Source organism: Neodiprion fabricii, chromosome 6 (genome assembly GCF_021155785.1).
Source record: "Neodiprion fabricii isolate iyNeoFabr1 chromosome 6, iyNeoFabr1.1, whole genome shotgun sequence".
NCBI classification, from domain to species: Eukaryota; Metazoa; Arthropoda; class Insecta; order Hymenoptera; family Diprionidae; genus Neodiprion; species Neodiprion fabricii.
In genome coordinates, this window is record NC_060244.1 from 16302363 (window position 1) to 16320843 (window position 18481).

At 42.8% G+C, this 18481-nt stretch overlaps 2 protein-coding genes across 7 annotated transcripts in view; one reads left to right on the forward strand and one right to left on the reverse strand.

Annotated features, from left to right (window-relative positions):
* LOC124184990 (fasciculation and elongation protein zeta-2-like) overlaps positions 1-18481 on the forward strand; it is a 467596-nt gene that overhangs the window by 39763 nt on the left and 409352 nt on the right. The window lies entirely within an intron of this gene.
* LOC124184913 (protein groucho-like) overlaps positions 1-18481 on the reverse strand; it is a 134896-nt gene that overhangs the window by 20426 nt on the left and 95989 nt on the right. For 5 of the 6 annotated variants that reach the window (XM_046575126.1, XM_046575125.1, XM_046575123.1 and 2 more), the window contains 3 exons: positions 10612-10749; positions 6922-7201; positions 5104-5129 (listed from right to left, as the gene is read on the reverse strand). In XM_046575126.1, coding sequence (XP_046431082.1) covers positions 5104-5129; positions 6922-7201; positions 10612-10749 — 444 coding nt within the window. The remainder of the gene's footprint in view (positions 1-5103; positions 5130-6921; positions 7202-10611; positions 10750-18481) is intronic. The other variant, XM_046575124.1, reaches the window with a different exon arrangement.

Sequence of the window (18481 nt, forward strand, 5' to 3'; positions counted from 1 at the left end):
TAACTTCCATTTGAATTTCAGTCCATTATAGATATAAAGAAATATATAAAGAACTTCTTTATTCTTTCACTATCTGAGTATTCGTTTTATCAATTTACTTAGGTATCTACCACATACTGAATACATATATCTTCGTTGATTCGTCCCTAACCAACCGGAAACTCGACGTTCAATTACCATCTATGTACTCCCGCGTCTGAGAAACAATGTAAAAAACGAAACGAGAGAAACGGTAAAAAGCACGAAACCTATAAAAAAAACGGGGATTTTTTTTAATTCTGTACAAAAACACGCATCACTATTTCTACTACAGTTAGTTATTTTTCAGCACACAGTCTCCACCCATCGCGCGTTCGTATTTTCAGGTAAAAATTCAATTTCAATATAATACCGATGGCTACAAATAACGATTTTGTCATCGTTTGTTTTCGCTGCAACTTGTACAGTTCCAACTTTTTTGTTTCAATTATTATTTCCAACTCTTTTGACGTTGTTTCCTTTCTGATTCTCGTGTTCATATACTTCATTTGTCTTTAAAATTGTCTCCCTTGAAATGGAAGCTCTTTACTTTACGATCTTGTTATAACGCTGGTGATTACCACGTTTCATTCGGGTTTAAAATGAGATACTTAACGTACCGGCGATCCCAGCGGACCTACGAATAAAGAATATCCGTAGTAAATAGGAGAAAATTTCTTTTTCATTGTCAGTACCGACATTGTCCGGTTTAAATAAAATTACCTTTCTCTAGAAAATAAAAAAATTTTAAAAAGGAACAAAATTTAGATGCTTCGGACGACGAATATTTCAAATATTTTTCGCGAAAGTAATTGCGCAGCAAGAAAAAAAAATTTACCTTAATTTTCATGATCTTCAGAGTTCTTTGAAAGCCTCCTTAAATTATTGCGCGTGCCAAAAACTGGGTAAAAAATCACATCATCAGAATTTAACGCATCCGTTGCGCTCAATTTCACAAGAAAAAAGCTAAATGTCTCATCTCAGATTCAAACGCCACACTACCAAAGATGGAAAAATTTACAAACCGTCTACGGTTACGAACGGGGTTGGCTATATGTATAGATAGATATATGGGGTGGAGACGGGTTCATTCATGTTTTATTTCCACAAACGGATCCCCCAGGAGCTGAGCTTTTGTCGAGCAGTCTGCGCCTCGTCCCAAGGCACTTTTCTTTTGAGGCGTTTCATTCTCCAGTCTCCTCCGACACAAACACACACACACACACACACACAGACGTACACGGATCCTTTTTCTCCTACTGCTAACCGCGAAATGGGATAGAAAATTCTAACCCTCCATCTCTTTGGTTTTTTTTTCTTTCTTATTTCTTTCTTTCTTTCTTTCATTCTCTGAACATGGATTTTCCTGCTCGCGAAACGATGCTCGCCTGTTAAGTAGCTTGGCCTGTATGTGTATGGAACGTTTCGTGTCAGCTTGAGCTGTCTCTACCCACGACATCTTAGATTTTCTCTTGCAATCGACGAGCTGTAGAGTATATCTTAAACAGTAAACAGGTAAAAACTGTCAATTTTTCACCCTACAACTGCAGGTTGTCAATATTTTGTTCAGTAATTTCGTGTATTATTCTTTTTTGCCAACTCTGTGCACTAAAAAAATAGCGTTTCGTATGAAAAAATTCTGTCGTCAAAAGACCTGCATAATCACCGGTGTAGAAGCTGATTTAATTAAGAGTACAAAACACGTTTGAATTACACCTGTGGTAGATACATTGACTTTTTGAAATACTGCGCCGTGTACCGAACACAGACAGGCAGATGAAAATGGTTTAAATTCAGATTCTCCGTAGCGAAACTATATTGCACAGAATTATACATACGCCCCCTACATATCATACGTCGGTATTGCGTGTACAGAATTAACTGAAAAGTTTTTGCTGTGGGTTAGAATTTTTTTGCAACTCCCGTGTTCAAATACGCATAATAATATACCCACGCGCATACCGTGTACGTTAAAACACACATATACATATTTTTACGCCGTTTAATAATTCAAACTTTACGTTAGCGGTGCCGCTGTATCCCTCCATCCTTTCTCGACTCTCTTTTGATGGAAATTTCATTACATGTCTAGGCTGATGCAATAAATGTAGTTTCCCAATTAATGTGACATAATTGAACTGTAAAACTTTGTCCTTAGACCGTACTAAAGGGCTTTTGTATTCGAAGATTGTGACATAAACAAAATTTCCAGAAAGTTCTCTCGTGAGGAGACGAAAATAAAGAAAGAGACACTCTGGTTTGGATCGTCAAAATGAATAGATTTGATTTACTGAGAACATTATTACCATTGCATTTTTCATTTGATCTATTATTGTATAAATTAATAAACACTATATTTTTACATCAAAAACTATTATTGGTACAGTAATATTGTATACAGTGAGCGTGGTTCAGATGCATCGTGTAAATTGCTGTTCGAAACTACATTCACAACTCGGATTTGTAGTAATACAATTTGCCGAAGGATACCCAATCGGCGATAAGATAATATTTCATTAGTAAGTAGGATTTGAAAAATCGAAGAATGTTCAAAAAATTGTACGTCTTTGAATAACGAGTGTGAAGAACGCAAGCTCTTATTCACGATTACTTTCAACGAGAACGATATTCAAGACTTGGCAGTATCTTTGAAATTTTTTTAAACGAGTTTCAGGTATGATTATAAATTAGATGAAGATATACCGTAGCTATAGAACGTTAATTTCAATTCCCTGTAGTATAACACAACGCGAACTCGCTGAGGTTGAATTCGAGTGAGCGTCAGAGTGGAGCGTGAAAAAAATCCGTGCTATACGCGACGTGTGTATTTAATTTGATCGAAGGATTCACGTAGCGGCATGAGGGATATATACCGTGACAGGTTAAGAGAACCGAAGACCGAAATGCGCATGCGCCTAGTCTGTCGCCTATTCGCTGTTTCGACAGGCTGGCCAACTCTGTCTGGTTAGAACCCGGTGTGAACTGTCGATACGTGTAAGCATTTCGAGGTTATGTTGACTCGAGTGCAGACACGTCACATCTCGACTACCTCAAATTCGCAACGCGACATAACGGCGGGACGCCGGAAAATTTTGGTGACTATCGTCTGGCCGCAACTGAGTTGGTCAACCTGAGAAGCAGACGAGAAACTCGACGCTACGACGAGTTGAATCTACCAATGGTGAAGCCCATGATTTGGCGCATGCGCATTTTGGTGTTTCATTTCCCAAGAGTGTCACTGCAAGAACACGGATATTCTTTTCACCGATTTACTTTGTTTCGACGTCATTACGCAGTCGTTGTTCATTCGCCGTTCTCCGACGCCGCTTCATCTACCAGAGAGATATTGAAGCGCCGTTGTCGTCGCGTCGTCGTCGTCGTGGTCGTTCTTTGTACGTAGCGCGGAATTCACCGGGGCATTATAGACACGAAGCCGGCGTATATGCACAGCTACGCATACGCTCGCAGGACGTTTTGCGTCCGTATAAATTCCGTACAGACACGAGGCGTCGAGCCGAGCCCCGTGTGGTCGTTAACCGCGTTAGCGTCGGTTTAAAAGGCTTTTAATAAACGGATTTAACGCGCCGCGCAGCGCAACGAGGAATTGCAAAAGGGTATTTCACATTAGCCCCTTTTACGTTTGTCGTCTCTACCGCTTCACACCCACCCAGAGTCTCTAATTGTAAATCTGATTCTTTTGGCCCTGCTACGGCTAAAGATATTATTTCTGCAAATGTTGCAGCTGCAAATCGCTATGCTTTACGAGCAATTTACGCATTTATAATATAAAGTTGATATTTATACTTCGTATACTTAAATTAATCAATCCTGTGGAATATACTTTAACATTTAAAAAATATGTGTATAATATGAAGAAAAAAAAATGAAAGTTTTACTTGCTTTTACGCTTTATGTCACAAAATTATCAAACTAAACGATAACAAAACGTGTCAATACAAATTCTGTACAATTCACAGAAAATATCCCATTGCACACGTGCCAATTCCGAATGATGCCGATCGAATTGATCACTACACTAAATCGTAACCAGTCCAAATGAAATTTTCGAGACTCCGAACGATCCAAATTGTCGAAAACCGTACAATGTTAATTTTCCACTGCGTAGTGAAAAATTTATCGTAGTAAAATCTACCGCAGAAGTATAGCAGTTTTATGACAGAATGGAAAAATGGCGAGACCGACCACTATACTAATAGTAACGTATTCGCTAAAAGTTTTGTAAAAGTTGTTGAGAAAATCGAAACAAATTCAACATGAATTAAAATTCAAACAGAAATTTTAGCGGATTTGCTGACATACATACATTTGGTTTTATCATTGTTCCACTCAATCCTTAAGCGAACAGGATAGATTGGTATTATTGGGACGTGCGATAGAAGATAAGGACACAACTGAGGATGGCTGGCCATGCCCTTGCCGAAACGTTTTGGTTTTTATAAATAAAAGTTTGTCTACACTGACCTTCGCACCCAATAATACCAATCTATCCTGTTCGCTACAAAGAAAAGGTCAACAACATTCTTTCAAATTCAATCCTTAAGGTACCATATTTTTACCGTAGTGTCTTACACGATTAATTTTTTTCCGTGGTAAGTGACTAAATTTTTTCAATCTACGCGAAGAAATTCAAAAACACCTTCCCAAACTGAGAAGGCCAGGTATCCACTCAAATTTCCCGAACGTTGAAGGATGAAATCACTAATTGCTACATACCGGATGGGCTGAGTGCCGGTGGCGAGCAGGGCTAACACTCGCATTCAATCACGGGATAATTTATTAAAATGGTATTTCAGGCAGGGTAGGAAAGGAATTTATCGAATTGTCTCAAAATAATCATTGAACAAGTCAGAGCTGCCATGCCATAGCTGCCATAGCTGCCACACGCACGAGCGGGTTGTTGTTGTTCTTGTCTTTTTCCAGCAGTTATATTGTGTTAAAATAAGCACGCACATTATCCGCCCCAATCGCACGTGCCGAGTGCTCTTTTACTCACACAATTTTACCACGTTGTTTTCGAGACTATAGTAATCTAATCTGGTAACATGATCTGTAGGGTATACTTACATGCCTTTCCTCGGCTGGATTCAGGCCTGAAACAAACAAGAAATATCCTACGGTTAAACGTGTTTGTGGAACAATTCGCGATAGTTTGGAAATACTTGACAGCATATTAAGAATTTTTATTCTACGTGGAGTACTCTGTACCCTGACACGCGATTGTCTCGAATGGGAGATAAACGCAAGAAAGAATCTGGTGGTAGATTCGTGACTACTACTCGGCGTTCCGGAGTAAATCTGAGTAATCGGTTTTGGCAACTCGTTATGTGTATGACGTAATTCAATTTCACAAAAATTGATCCCTGCGAGAGCTAAGACTGGATCGTTTCATTTATAAAGCGACGGTATATTTTCTGCCGTTGTACGATTTTGCAGTCTAGGAGCACCGTATCGAAGAGTAGGCTGATCTATCTCTGAAAGAATGCCTGTATATACCTGCTTTCGCAGCAACTCCGTACAACAAAAGAAGAAAATGGCTTTCGCGATGGGGCAGAAAACCGTTTATCCAGTGTCTGATAAGCCTGAGAGCTGCGGAGTTGAACGAAGCATCTATACCGCAAAAGAGAGTTCCTGCGGACGCGCTTGTTCAAGGTATTTAATTATAAAGTTGCTGATAATGCCGCGGAATATGGAAAAACAGAGAAGTGATGAGGGAGGAGAGAAAAAGAGGAAGAGAGAGAGAGAATCTGGCCTTCGGTACGCGCGGATGCCCTCCCTAAAGCAGCGGTGAATCGTGCTTAGGGTGCGAACATGAGGGTGAGAAAGAGAGAGGCGAGGTGAAGTGAGAGTCGAGAGTGGGTGGAAGGCGTAGAGGGAGTACGAAGAAGAGAGACGGATAGACAGAGTCAGAAGCACCCTTGTGTTGAGGAGATTTCGAGAGCTCTTCGCCGTGCCTCTTCGGCACCCTTAAAACTTTGTCAGCGTTACTCAACACCGTAGTGTGAAGAATAACGGTCCGGGTCAGATCAGGATGGCATATACGATCGGCAGCAGTCACTACAAGTCTAAAATGATCTAATCTTTTCTTCGTATTCGTTCAAAAGTTTCAGGTTGATTTCACCCATGTGTATAGACAGTACGTGTACGTTTCGACATTTTAGTGATAAGCAAAGCGAGAAGTCACAAACGATGACCCAAAGGATGATTTTGTAGATAAGACGTAGAGTTCCACTTCTGGATAGCGGTATCCTTCTTTGTTTCACAAAATTTTGTAGACAAACGTATACGAAATTGTGAAAAGCATGAATGGAGATTCTCTTACTGAACTAGCTATTGGATGGAAGAACGAGGATGATGCAGAAGTCTACGAATAACCTTTTGGAAATTACAACACCCGAAAACTGGGGTAATAAATACAGTCCAGACGCGATAACTGCAAGACTCTACATGATCACACACAGTCAATTAATGGAATATGCTGACCATGCCCAGAAGTAAGTACTGATTGGAATAAGAAAAGACTCAACATTTCATGGGGTTGAAGTTGGCAACGCTGATGTAACGATGCATTTTTGTGAAAAATAGTTATCTCGAAGTTTAGGATTGTCTAAATTTCATCAAGAATAGTAAAGAAAAAGATACGTATCGTTTTAAAACTCAAGTCCATCAAATTCATTTAATAATGATGAAATAGTGATATTTGTTAGAGTATTTCATTGCGTTAACGTTACTAACTTCAACCCCGTAAACTTTCCCGCCTGATAGGTGATTTTTAAATGTACACTATTAACCTTGTAGCATGTCGTAAAGTGTAATACCATAGAGACAAGGCAAATTGCGTATTTTACCATCCGCGAGAGATTAAATAAATTGCCTACGACGTACCTCCGTTGGGTTTTAGGTCGTCGGGTTGTCCTCGGTGATGCTCTGGCTTAGCAAGCATTGAGAGTGGATGAGGAGCGCTTCCACCGGGCGCCGAACCAGCCCCAGGAGGTAGACCAAGGCCAAGAAGTGCCGCCGACGCGGAGGTCGGCACGGGAAGACCGGCTGTTGGGCCGAGTCCAGGAAGACTGGGTAACCCCGGGTGAGGTCCCATCGTAGCACCAGGAGGTAACTGCTGAGCGTGCATCTGTTGCAACAGTCTTGGGAGGTCTGGCCTCTGTTGCTGGAACAGAAATTTCGAACGTCTCAAAGATTTGTCCTTCCGACTACGAGCAATCGTCATCGCTCCAGCAACTAAAAATTCTTCTATTTGCACTGGGAGTCATTTTTCGTTACTCACACTTTTTAAATATGTGCGTTTGTGCCCTTGTACTAAATCTGTATGTTTTTGCGGTTCGAATTCCACTGCATAAATTGTTTAATCGATTTGGACAGGTTAGATTTCAAGAAATCGATGATTCAATGAAAATATAGAACAGACTAGTTGAAAAAGTAGCTACAAAATTCTTTACGTTCAAACTGTCGAAAACTTAATAAAGAACTTTTCGAAACCTACTCCAATCTCGCAGAGAGATATTTGACATTTCGGAAATAAAACATCGTGTGAAGTTGGCGCCCCGTATTGCTAGACTATTTTTTCACTCTGCACAAAACCTATTGGAAACTTTGAGGAACTATTCTGAAAGTGGTAGGAATTGGAAGCCCATACTTTACAAACGGTGTCGTGCGCGATGCAGAGGCTGTATGTAAATAAGTCCAGCGTACGGATGCCGTGTTACAATGAGACTAGATGCGCTCTAACGGCTAATCTAACAATAAGTAACGTATTATTGTGCCCGTTACGATGTTATATAGAAGCGAATTCTCCTCTCGCGTGGCGTGATACGATTGTGAGGTCCATTAAGTGAACCGTAAAGCGTGTAACTATGTTTTAACAATGCTCTGCGGGAAGTGGGCAGTCGAGGTACCGAGAGGTAAGCTAAAGAAGAGACGGAGACGCGAGAGGTGGCCCGATCGGTTGAGAGGGTGGGTAGTCCGTGAAGCAGTTTGCCAAGATAATTAAATGGGTTAACGATATAATAATCCCACGCCAACCGGGAGAACTTCTCCTCACGGACTTGGAGAACAGCAGAGGCGACCTCGGGTATAATAGCGGGAGCTCGAATAAAAGTTGCGTGATGAAGGAAAATAGGTGACTGAAGGAACTGGAAGTATTTTGCAGCTTTCCGAAAATTCAACATTTTCGTCGAACAAAGCAGTGGATGGAAATTTTTTTTTTCCGACCTTCAAGGCGCATGTATAACTCAAGTCACACCACGTCTTTGCATAAATACGGAACATACGTAACTTATAACATAAATGCAAAGTGTTGAGAGCCACAAGTTCACTGGCTAGAGTATGAAATTCGTCGCACATTTTGATGTTTTGAAAAATCGCGTGGTTGGTTGAAAACGTCACCAAGGGTCACGACCACTCCGCTCCATTGGGTCCTGCGGCAACCCCTGCAATTCAGTCCAACCCTCTCCAGTTTGGGGTATGAGAGACGACTCGCGGGGTAGAATCCTGCTAAAGATTTACCGCACGTAACAGCGGCGAGGATCCAAAGTTCCCCATCCCGCATCCCAGGAATGCTGATTAGTTGCTCTCGCGCAGTATAACTCGGGAGTACGACGTAGGTATAGTAGTATTCTATATAGGATCTGCCCATCCACCATTTCCTCCCCCAACCACTGCGTATTCCCCTCGACGAAGACGGGGATAAGACCCAAGGCTGGGGAGCTTAATAGGGAGGAAATTGAGTGCTTGAGCAATATTGGGGAGGATTCAGGATTCGCGGATTGGGGGACGCCTATCTCTCCTCTTCTACGGCTGCTTTCGCATTCTGGTTACGTACGACGATCCTGTCTCGAGACGTTCTTGACAAGTATGCGTTTGTGTTTCTGTGACTATGTCGGTGTGTTAATACGAGTGTGCAGTGGTTCCCTCGCATTTATACTTTCGATATTGAAAAAATACGAATCATAATTGTATCCCAGTTCTAGCGGTAAGCAAGTAATCTTAGGAAACTGGAAGCGTGATACTTTAATTTTGAAAAATTATTCAAAACTTAATCATGCTTTGCCTGTTTTGAACAAGTTTATGAATTCCCTAAAATATGACATTAACCTGACGATGTTGCTTTTAAATTTTTTCAACTACGGGGGAAACTCCTGGGGTTGTGTGTCTTTACAAGTCCATCGTTAAAGGCCAATAGCGTAAAACAATTGCACGATACTAGTGGGCGCGTGTTCAGTGTACATATAGGAATGCCAGCGCCATATATTTGGAGTTTTAACGTAACTGAATACAATATTACCATGGCATGCATGTAGATAACAATTGACATCAAGTTTTTTCTTTTGACTTTGAAGATACAGTACGGGACTTATAACACAGTGAAGATATACAATGTTTAACTAAAAAATCATTTTCACCAAAGACCTTTTGTTTTCGGATTGTTCTTATCGATGAGACTTGTCAGCAATCGAAATGGTACAATAAAACATTTAAAAAGATGTTCGTTTATTAAACTGGTTTGCAATGTAGGAAGTAATACTTTAAAACTTGTTTTCGGGTGTACAATCAACCGAAATCGAGTAAACAATAACCTTTTCTTGTGCATCGCCGAGGTGCGGTCGCATCAATTATTTGAACTACTATCAAAGCCTATACAATCGCTGGTGCGACTAGGATAAGAATACAGTTAGCGCCATTTTAGTGTACACGCGATGCTAGACACAGTATATCTGAAAACATTTTTATTTCACGGAACAGTAAGGCCAGGAAACATATTCCCGTAATTAGCGGTAATTGGCGATTGTGGACAGCTAGGAGAAGCCATGATCATGCATGCGGAGAGCACCCACAATCATTCACGGGTAGAGACATCTGTCAGGCGTTTGCCAACCAACGATCATGGCTATTCTCTGTCGTTGACAATCGCCAATTACCACTAATTACAGGAATGCAATTCTTGACATCATTTTTATGTTGTTATGACCAGTGATGCGTAAACTATGATAATAACGGGCAAAATAAGTCACAGGGCTCACACTTCACTATCGTGCCCAAGAAAAAGATTCTTCATTACTTCGTTCAATTTGCCGTACAAGTCCATAACTATTATTAATACATTATCAAATGAATTCATTTCGTATCGCAGTTTCTGTGTTATCCACAAAAAAAAAAAAAACTGTACCGCGGCCGGTAAAGTCTGGCCACAGAATTCCATTTCATTATTCCAGGTCTTTGGACTACCGTGTTGAATAAAGTAGTAAGATAGAATTTCTTTTCACCGTACAACAATTTCGATTCTGTAGCATCGGGCTATGATATATTAATCATAAGTTGTACAGTTGCTTCAATTTTTTACTATATTACCGACAGAGCAAGCAAGTTGTAAATTTCAATCGATTTCTATTCGCGCACCACTTGATTAGTTGTGAATTATTGAATGCTAAAGGAAAATTTATTTTGTCACTCCCGAATCCGAGAATGGCATCTGTTCAAGGTATAAAAAAACCTCAAGTAAAATCGAATTATCCGAGATTTTTTTCTATAAAACAAAGACAACAACATGTACTAAGTACTCACCCCGATGATGGCGTTCAACTCCGTCATAGTAACTTGTTTCGCCCTCTCAACGGCGGTGGCTACTTGCTGTTGATGTTCTTGCGAGAGAAATGGTAGGATCTGCGCGATTATGGCGTTTAACCTCTTCGCTATTTCCGTCTGAAATAACAAAATGAATTATGTATTTTTTCAAATCAGAAGGGGGCACGATTTCATTTCACCGGTAAAGTCTCAGTGAAGGCGGCAATTTGAACGGTATGATCAGCATTATTTTTGCAAACGCCTGACTGACTGAGGATTTTTTCTTTGATAAACTTTTTTTCGATACAAATAATTAGGATTCGACATTTTGCGTATATACTTTCAATTGTCAGTGTTCGGGTGAAAGGTTTGATAATCGGTATACGTAGTTGGAACCTATGTGGCAAAACAATTACATAACTAAAACCTTTCGAACCGGAGAAAGACGGACACTTGGCACGCGAATAAGAATAATCTTCAGGATTTTAAAATTTATTAACAAAACATCGCCGAGGTAGGTCCAGCGTCCCTTTTCTTCCCTTCCACAAAATCTACTGCTTAATTTTTTGCGCTGGATTAATGAAAACCTAGCACCAAGGCCTGGAGTCAAGGGGTGCTTTTATTAGTACCAGTGCACGGAAAGAGAATTAACGTAGTGCAAAACGCGAAAGGGCTAACGATGAAAAAGAAATAAGAAAGTGAGAAGGATTGAGGAAGAAGGGAGTTCTTTTCCACCCCTATACCTATATTCAAGTCTGGTTAGAATGCGTACGTCTGAGGAAAATGAAATAAATGATGGAAGTAAAAATAGCGCAGAGCACCCTGCCTAAATGAAAATGGTTGGTACGTGCTAATTGAAATATCGCAGGCACTAAAATTCTCGGCAAGATTCTCCCCCTCTCGACTGAGCGGGTAGGTAGGTATATAGCGGTAAGAGCGTGGAGGGCTTCTGGGTAGGAGGGTCGAGGGGTTGTTGTTTTAATTACTCGTCGCCCCCTGAGTGGCAGTCATTAAGCCACTAATTATAATGTACGCGAAAATGAGGCAACCTATCCCCACGACCGTTGTAGAGCGACGAAGAAGGACTCGCGAAACGCCGCGTATAACGCTAAAGGACGAGGGCGCCGAGGGCGTCTGGGGCCTCCTGGCGGAGGATGAGGATCCCCAGGAGATGGAGGCGGAGGCGGAGACTTGGGGACGTAATTGCGTTGCCGAGAAGTTTTCCCCAATCCCCGGGTAACTGGTGAGAGGCACCCGCCTCCCCATCCAAGAAAATAATGAATAAGGCAACCTTCTGAATCTCGCGACTTGAAACAAATCGAGTTTCAAATCGAACGCAGAAGGGTGCTGCTGCCGGCTGCCGCTGGTGTCGACGTTGCAGAATTCAATTTACAACGTATCAAAACCCGCCACAGTTCACGTACCAACTTCATCCTTTTCATCTCCATAAGAAGAGGAAAGCGACCAATTCGTATAACGTCTTTTCACATTGTGCGGATGAGACGAGAGGCGGCGTTTATAACGGTCTAGCCAGATGTGTCGAGACTGACAAAATTCAAAGAAGTGGAAGTATACACATGAATGTTCGAGACCATGAGGGTTTCAAACATAAGTAATATCCAATAAGCGTTTTCGCATTCTTTTTTTAACAGACCAAAATACACTGACACCCAAGAAAAGTTATTGCCGTGATGAAAAATAATTTTTACAACTTAATTAAGTGAAAAACGCAACCATTATCTCCACAATTCAAGCGAAATCGGAAATCTCGTAAGTACGTTTAGTCATTAAGAAACGGAATGACGAACTGGTTTGCCCATCAAACCGCGAAGCTTGACGAACGGTTAAATAACTCTGAAAGACGTTGCACCTGCAACTCAACCAATGATCCACAATAATTCTTCGAACCTCGTCCGAGCTACAGCGTTTATACATATCTGACATACACGTAACCAGTGATTTGTTATCCAGCTGATAGAAAATCACTCCCCTGTATACTGTCGTCGTCATAAGCATCTGAGGGTTAATGGATTCGATGGCTGAAGAATTCAAACACACTGCCTTCGGAGAACCCAGCTTTCCTAAAGTATCAAATCTGAGATAAAAAATCAACCATTTCACGAGTATTTTCGATTCACTTTCCATTAACTTCAGGATGACAAACTGCAAGATTGCGACCAAGTATGTCTGTAGGTACGAAGCTACGTTATACATTCACGAAGTGTCGAGTCAAATTCGAACTCAAACCACGAAGTTACAGATCCAGTACTTGTACTGGTAGGAGATCCAAGCAGGTATTATATATCTTAGACATTGTAGAGGATAACCGCATGGAAATTAGCAGTAAAAGATGATGCGCGCCGACAAGCGCACTCTACCGTGGATACAAATATCCCACGCCTGTACCGCAGTGTGTGCGCACACACAGGCAGACAGATAGACAGACAGACATCTACTATCAAGCGGATATCACAGGCGTCAGCGCTCCGTCGCGGCAAGAACACACCGAAGTGTACACGATGAAATACCCGGGGGACAGCCAGAGCTGTCGAGTAACTATGGGAGACGGTATATTTGCAGCGAAAAGAGAGTCGGAGATACTGACAGATGTAGCGGGTTTCGCATTCTACCGCCAGCGGAGCCGAGGACGAGGATGAGAATTATGCACTGGGTACAAAGCTGGCGTCGCGACGGCGCGGTTTACGCGGATGTTATTGAGCCCTTGTATAATTAATCCAAGTGTTATGGAGGATGGTGAATCACATTGGTGCGGCGTCGGTGAGCCGTTTCGCTTGCTAACCGCGTGCTTCGCATCCGTGCACACAGGGTCAGTCGGCGTCTTCCTGGGGTCGGCGATAATGGCGATGATGATAAGCAGGCCTCGCAATCAATTCGAAGTCGGTTGGGTTTGAGTGGACTACTCGAGCCCGGGTCGAACACTACTACCTTCTAGTGCTGCCATTACTAGCGTTGTGCTCGCGGACAGCCTGCAGGGTTGGATATAAGTGGTCCTTGAGGACCGAGGCGAAGGGAGGGAAGTGGGCCGATGGAGAAGCGAGCTGACAGGCGGCGAAAGATCGGGCTGTTTGGATGTTTGAGTCGCGGAGTGCCGCGTCAGCACTCCGATCTCACTTCGAGTGAGGACTTCCACTCCCCCAGATTCTAGAACCGAGACCCCGTCGCCGACGTCACCACCGCCTCTTCACCACTGATAGCTATATCTCTACGTATTTATGCATGCACGTACACACAATACTCGTGTCCTATTGACGTCAAGTACGTTCGTATTATATTTTGTACATTGTGAGAACTCGCTTATCGAGTGAAAAGTGTTTACTAGTATGAATATAGATTATAGATTCAATGTGGCGACTTAGGATGGTAATATAACTAGGGTAGAGCATCGCCTAGTCACGATACGTCCCAGATTTCGCTTATTGCTGAAGTGCTGCCCTCACGCGACAGGGTGGATTGCAGGGCACTGGCTCCTGGTTTACGTCATGGTTACACCTATAGGCCAAGCAACTGGACTCTTTGTATATCCTTGAGTATACGTTCCCGTGGTGTCAAGTGTCCCGAATATTTATACTAGGAGCCCCGTCACTTGCAATATATAGGACACTAACAGGCAATAAGAGGAGGATGTTTGGAAAGTATTAATTTGATACGATTTCGGGAATGACGAGAAGGTATACTGTCCTTGAAAAATAGGTCGCTTTAGAGGTTTCCAATGGCTGCATACGCTCAACTTGGGTTGAAAATCCGTCAACCACCCTTGAATAAACAGAAGCCATGTGGACTCTAAATTGGGGGTGAGTTAGTCTAGGTACTTTCCTTTCGAACCGACCAGAAGAGTAGGCTTTGAGGAACCTTTGAGGAAAATAGTTTTAGAGTGACTGAGGGGTAAATCTAATTCCCCCAGTTCTCCGTTACCGTATATGTAACATGAACTTCAAACCTCGTCTACCCTGTGAGATTAGACCGATTTAACTTGATTTTCTTAGTAATATCGCTGTTGTCAAAACTGAGTGAAACTTTGTCATTATAACCGCATCAACATAAAGATTGTTCGACGTTGTGTTTCAGCATTTATAACTGTGATGAGCAAACATCGATTGCACTAAAAGTTCAGTTTCCGGAATAATCCCAATTACCGGTACATCGCATTCATTTCTTTACTTGGATCTTTCTCTTTTTGCAGCAAATTTAAATTCACTAATTCTTCGCAAGATTTTAAGCTCGTGTGTTACATTTCCAACGTTTATCATGTCTTATGCAAACATCTGGCGTCACTTAGGTATGTAATTTGTTCGTCGACAAACTCTTCCTCTGATCCAAAGACGTGCACGTAAAGGTTCTGATCCGGAATTCAATCCCGTGTAAGAAAGTGAAAAGAAAAGAATTTCTAGACAATCTCTGAAGCCCGGTCTGTCACGTGGTTCGCGGAGTCGTATCTTGTTCTCTGGTTTAGGGGATTCGGGAGGCTTGAGCAAAACGAAAATCACAGGAGAGAAAAGAGGCTCCAGGGTCTCTATTTCTTTAGGTGGCGTCGGAAAGCCTCTGCAACGCGTTTAAAGGACGCAAAAGCGTCACCGATAAAGCTTTGTGAAACGAGATATCAAAGAGGCTCGTTCGCTCATTCGCTCGCTCGGTTCCCTCTCGATCGTTCAGCTCCACGGTAGTATCCCTTACCGCCCCACAAATTTCCCTGGGGATGTTCCCCTCTTCTCGCAAGGCTCATCCGTCTCAGCACGAAACAAATAATTCTTCCATCCCGATCCCTCCTCGGGCGCAGAGCCAGCAGCAGCATCTCCCCTTCATCCATCCCGTCCCATTTCATCCGATCCCGTCTCACCCCATCCCTGCATTTGCTCTGGGCAAGTCATCGCCACTGGAGGATACTAAGCGCGTGCAGCCGGGCTGGCCGAGCGACGGCCCAGCGCTAAGCCGGTAGCAGCCAATAACCGCGGTCATCAGTGGATACGAGAGCTGAAAGAGGGACGTAGGGTACCTCGAAGGTGGAGCGGCAGGCAGCCCCGTGGGGCTAGCCGAAGTTTCACCGCAACGGAGATAAGGTCACGGGTCGGACTCCCGCACGGTCAGTTCGCGGACCGAGCTGCGGTCACCGGGCAACGCTAACCGCTGAACCCTCTGCATACCACCTCGGGGTTCTTCGACGCTCTGCTGGCAACCCATTCGGGACAGCCACCGGCACCGCCGCACCCAGACCGACCCGAAGCCACAAGCCAGAGCGCGGGCTACTGCCTTGATTAAACGTGCCGTAGACCGCCATTATCGTTGATTGCGCTAAACATTAGCGAACCAACCTGGCTACAATGTGGTCCGTGTACGACGGGCCGGTCGGGCGCAATGTGCATGGTCAGATATAGGTGCCTGGGGCTAAGCGTGATGCCAGCGGACCAATTGGCTGGCTTCCTATTTAGCTCACTCTCCGAGCTTCGTGGCCCGCCTCGATTGCATGGGTGTTCTGTTCGCTCCTCTGAGACCTGTGTACCAGGCAGATATCTCACCCGAGGATTCTCTTACGGTCGCTTTCCCCACCCTGGTTTAACGATTACAATTATTATTGTTAATAAAGCCTAATGACGTTATCACACTCCTTTATTTACACGTCGGTACCCAATAACGCGATACATGAAGACCGGATTGCGGATATCTCAGATCAGCATAAAAAATTTCGAGACTATAAAACGTTGATAACAATTGTTGAAAAATTATATCCGTAATAACAAAGTGTCTGTTTCAAAAATTTAATTCAGGCTCATCTATACCGCAAGGAATGCGTCAAATTTGAAATTTTCATCAGTATGTACTTGAATGAAATTTACATCAACAAAACTCTCCCAGCAGTGTGTATATAGTGTAAAAAGTGTGTAAAAAAAAATGTACTTTTCTTCTGAAAATATCAATTTAGCAAGTTTCACGATAGGGTTGTCTCTAATTTTTTACTTTTCAGTCGGGTCACAAAGGGTGACACGATCCATACAAGAGCATCCGAAAAAACAACGGATTCCTTTCGATATCAATAGGTATAGAATAAGGTCTAGCCCCGTCGCCGAACACAGCAGTTTTTCCCCCTTACACAATAGACGAATTGATCAATTTCCCGTCGGAAAAGGATGACGAATCCAGAACAGAGGGTTCGCGCCCAAGGATATTGTGAAATAAGTTTCGTGCGGAACAACCTATACTAACTTGAAACTCGAAGTGTGGGGCGGTGGTGGGAAGGCAGAGATGAATTTCGACTGCCTCGAGTAACCCTCGCGGAGATCGCGTCTCCGGGGAGGAGTTAGATTGAGAGTTTTGAAACCCGGACGCGACAAGTACCTGGCGAGAGCGAGATCTCACCGCGCAAGAACAAGGCCGGCGGCTCCCCGCAACCCCTCGGTGAGAAACGACGCCGAGGAGTTAAGTGGCGAGTTGCGGTGGTGCGGGGGGTTGAAAACCTCCCCTACTTTACCGACGGTACAGACCCCAGCGGCTACGACACCCCGGCACTCGGTGCGGAAGAGTGCCGAGTTGAAATACCACAAAACACAAATTAGTGTCGGTCCCCCTCGAGGGGTGCTGCCCTCGTTAAAACGTTGACGCCCTGATCTCATTCACCCCGGCAAACGCGGGTTTGGGGCGAAGCTCTGGCGATATTGCAGAGCCGTAATATATATGTAATACATATATATATAGTAATATATAGCCATCCGAGCACGCAACTGTGTGTAAGTGCTCGCATACATTCGCGCTTCCGTATCCTCGTGAAATGCCTCGTATTTCTGGAACACGGTGACTCCGGGATCGTGACTGCCGACCGTCGCGATAACGCGATGACAAATTTTGATAATTTACAAATATAATTGCACCGCTCTCCGCAGCGTATAGGAGGTCGTTATGGGACGCGTGGGACATTATTATATACCGTCTCCTCCTCTTTCGTGGGACTGCGGGGTTCTTTCCTCTTGCCTTAATTAGTTTCTTGCTCTGCGGAATTGCAGGTTTATTATCATTACGTAAATACCTAACTACGCGCTCATCGCTGCGGGGTAATTACTATACAACTTTACGATGTTGCGTATTCTTTGTTTTAAGAATCGCTTTGTCACGCAAACACAATTCACAGACGTTAACCGTTATCACGTAACGTGTGGTATTTATGTGTACAAACATCGTAAGACGTTTCTCGAAACAGATTCGGCACTGTTTTGTTGGATTTTTAACGATATTGAGTTTTTTCCCACCCTTCTACTTGGTTTTTTTTTTTTTTTTTTTTTGTCTGTAACATTCGGAGATTTCAGACGGCGCTGAGCCAGATACCGATCCCATTGTGAACGTGATCTTAACACGTATAATTCTTTCTTGTTTCCCGTTCTCTGCTTGGAGCAATTAATTATTGTCAATTTCTTTATATCCTTCCTTGAAGAACAGACGTCTACTTAACGTCATTGCAATAAACCTTGGACAAAATTAGCGATCAAACCACCACAACCTGCACCGATTGTACAATTTGTCACCAATCTTCCCGCATCTGACACATTAATCTTAACGTCTTAGTACAGCAATCAATCGAAGTTATTCCATTCCAATTAACCATAAATTAAATTTCATTTTCTAACTGCGGAATCGATTTTCACTTTCTTCTATGTGAAATAAAAAAAGAGAATAAATCTGTCAATGATTGATTCTCATTATCAGTGCGATATCTAGGTGCGATTTATTGAATATTCTATAAATTACAGCGTCAAAGGGGCTTTGTTGCTATGTGTCTAACAGAAAAAATGACTTCGGTGGAAATCCTATCTCAAACATCTCAAACTTAATGCAGTGTTACGTGTGCTTCCATTTCTACTCATACCCA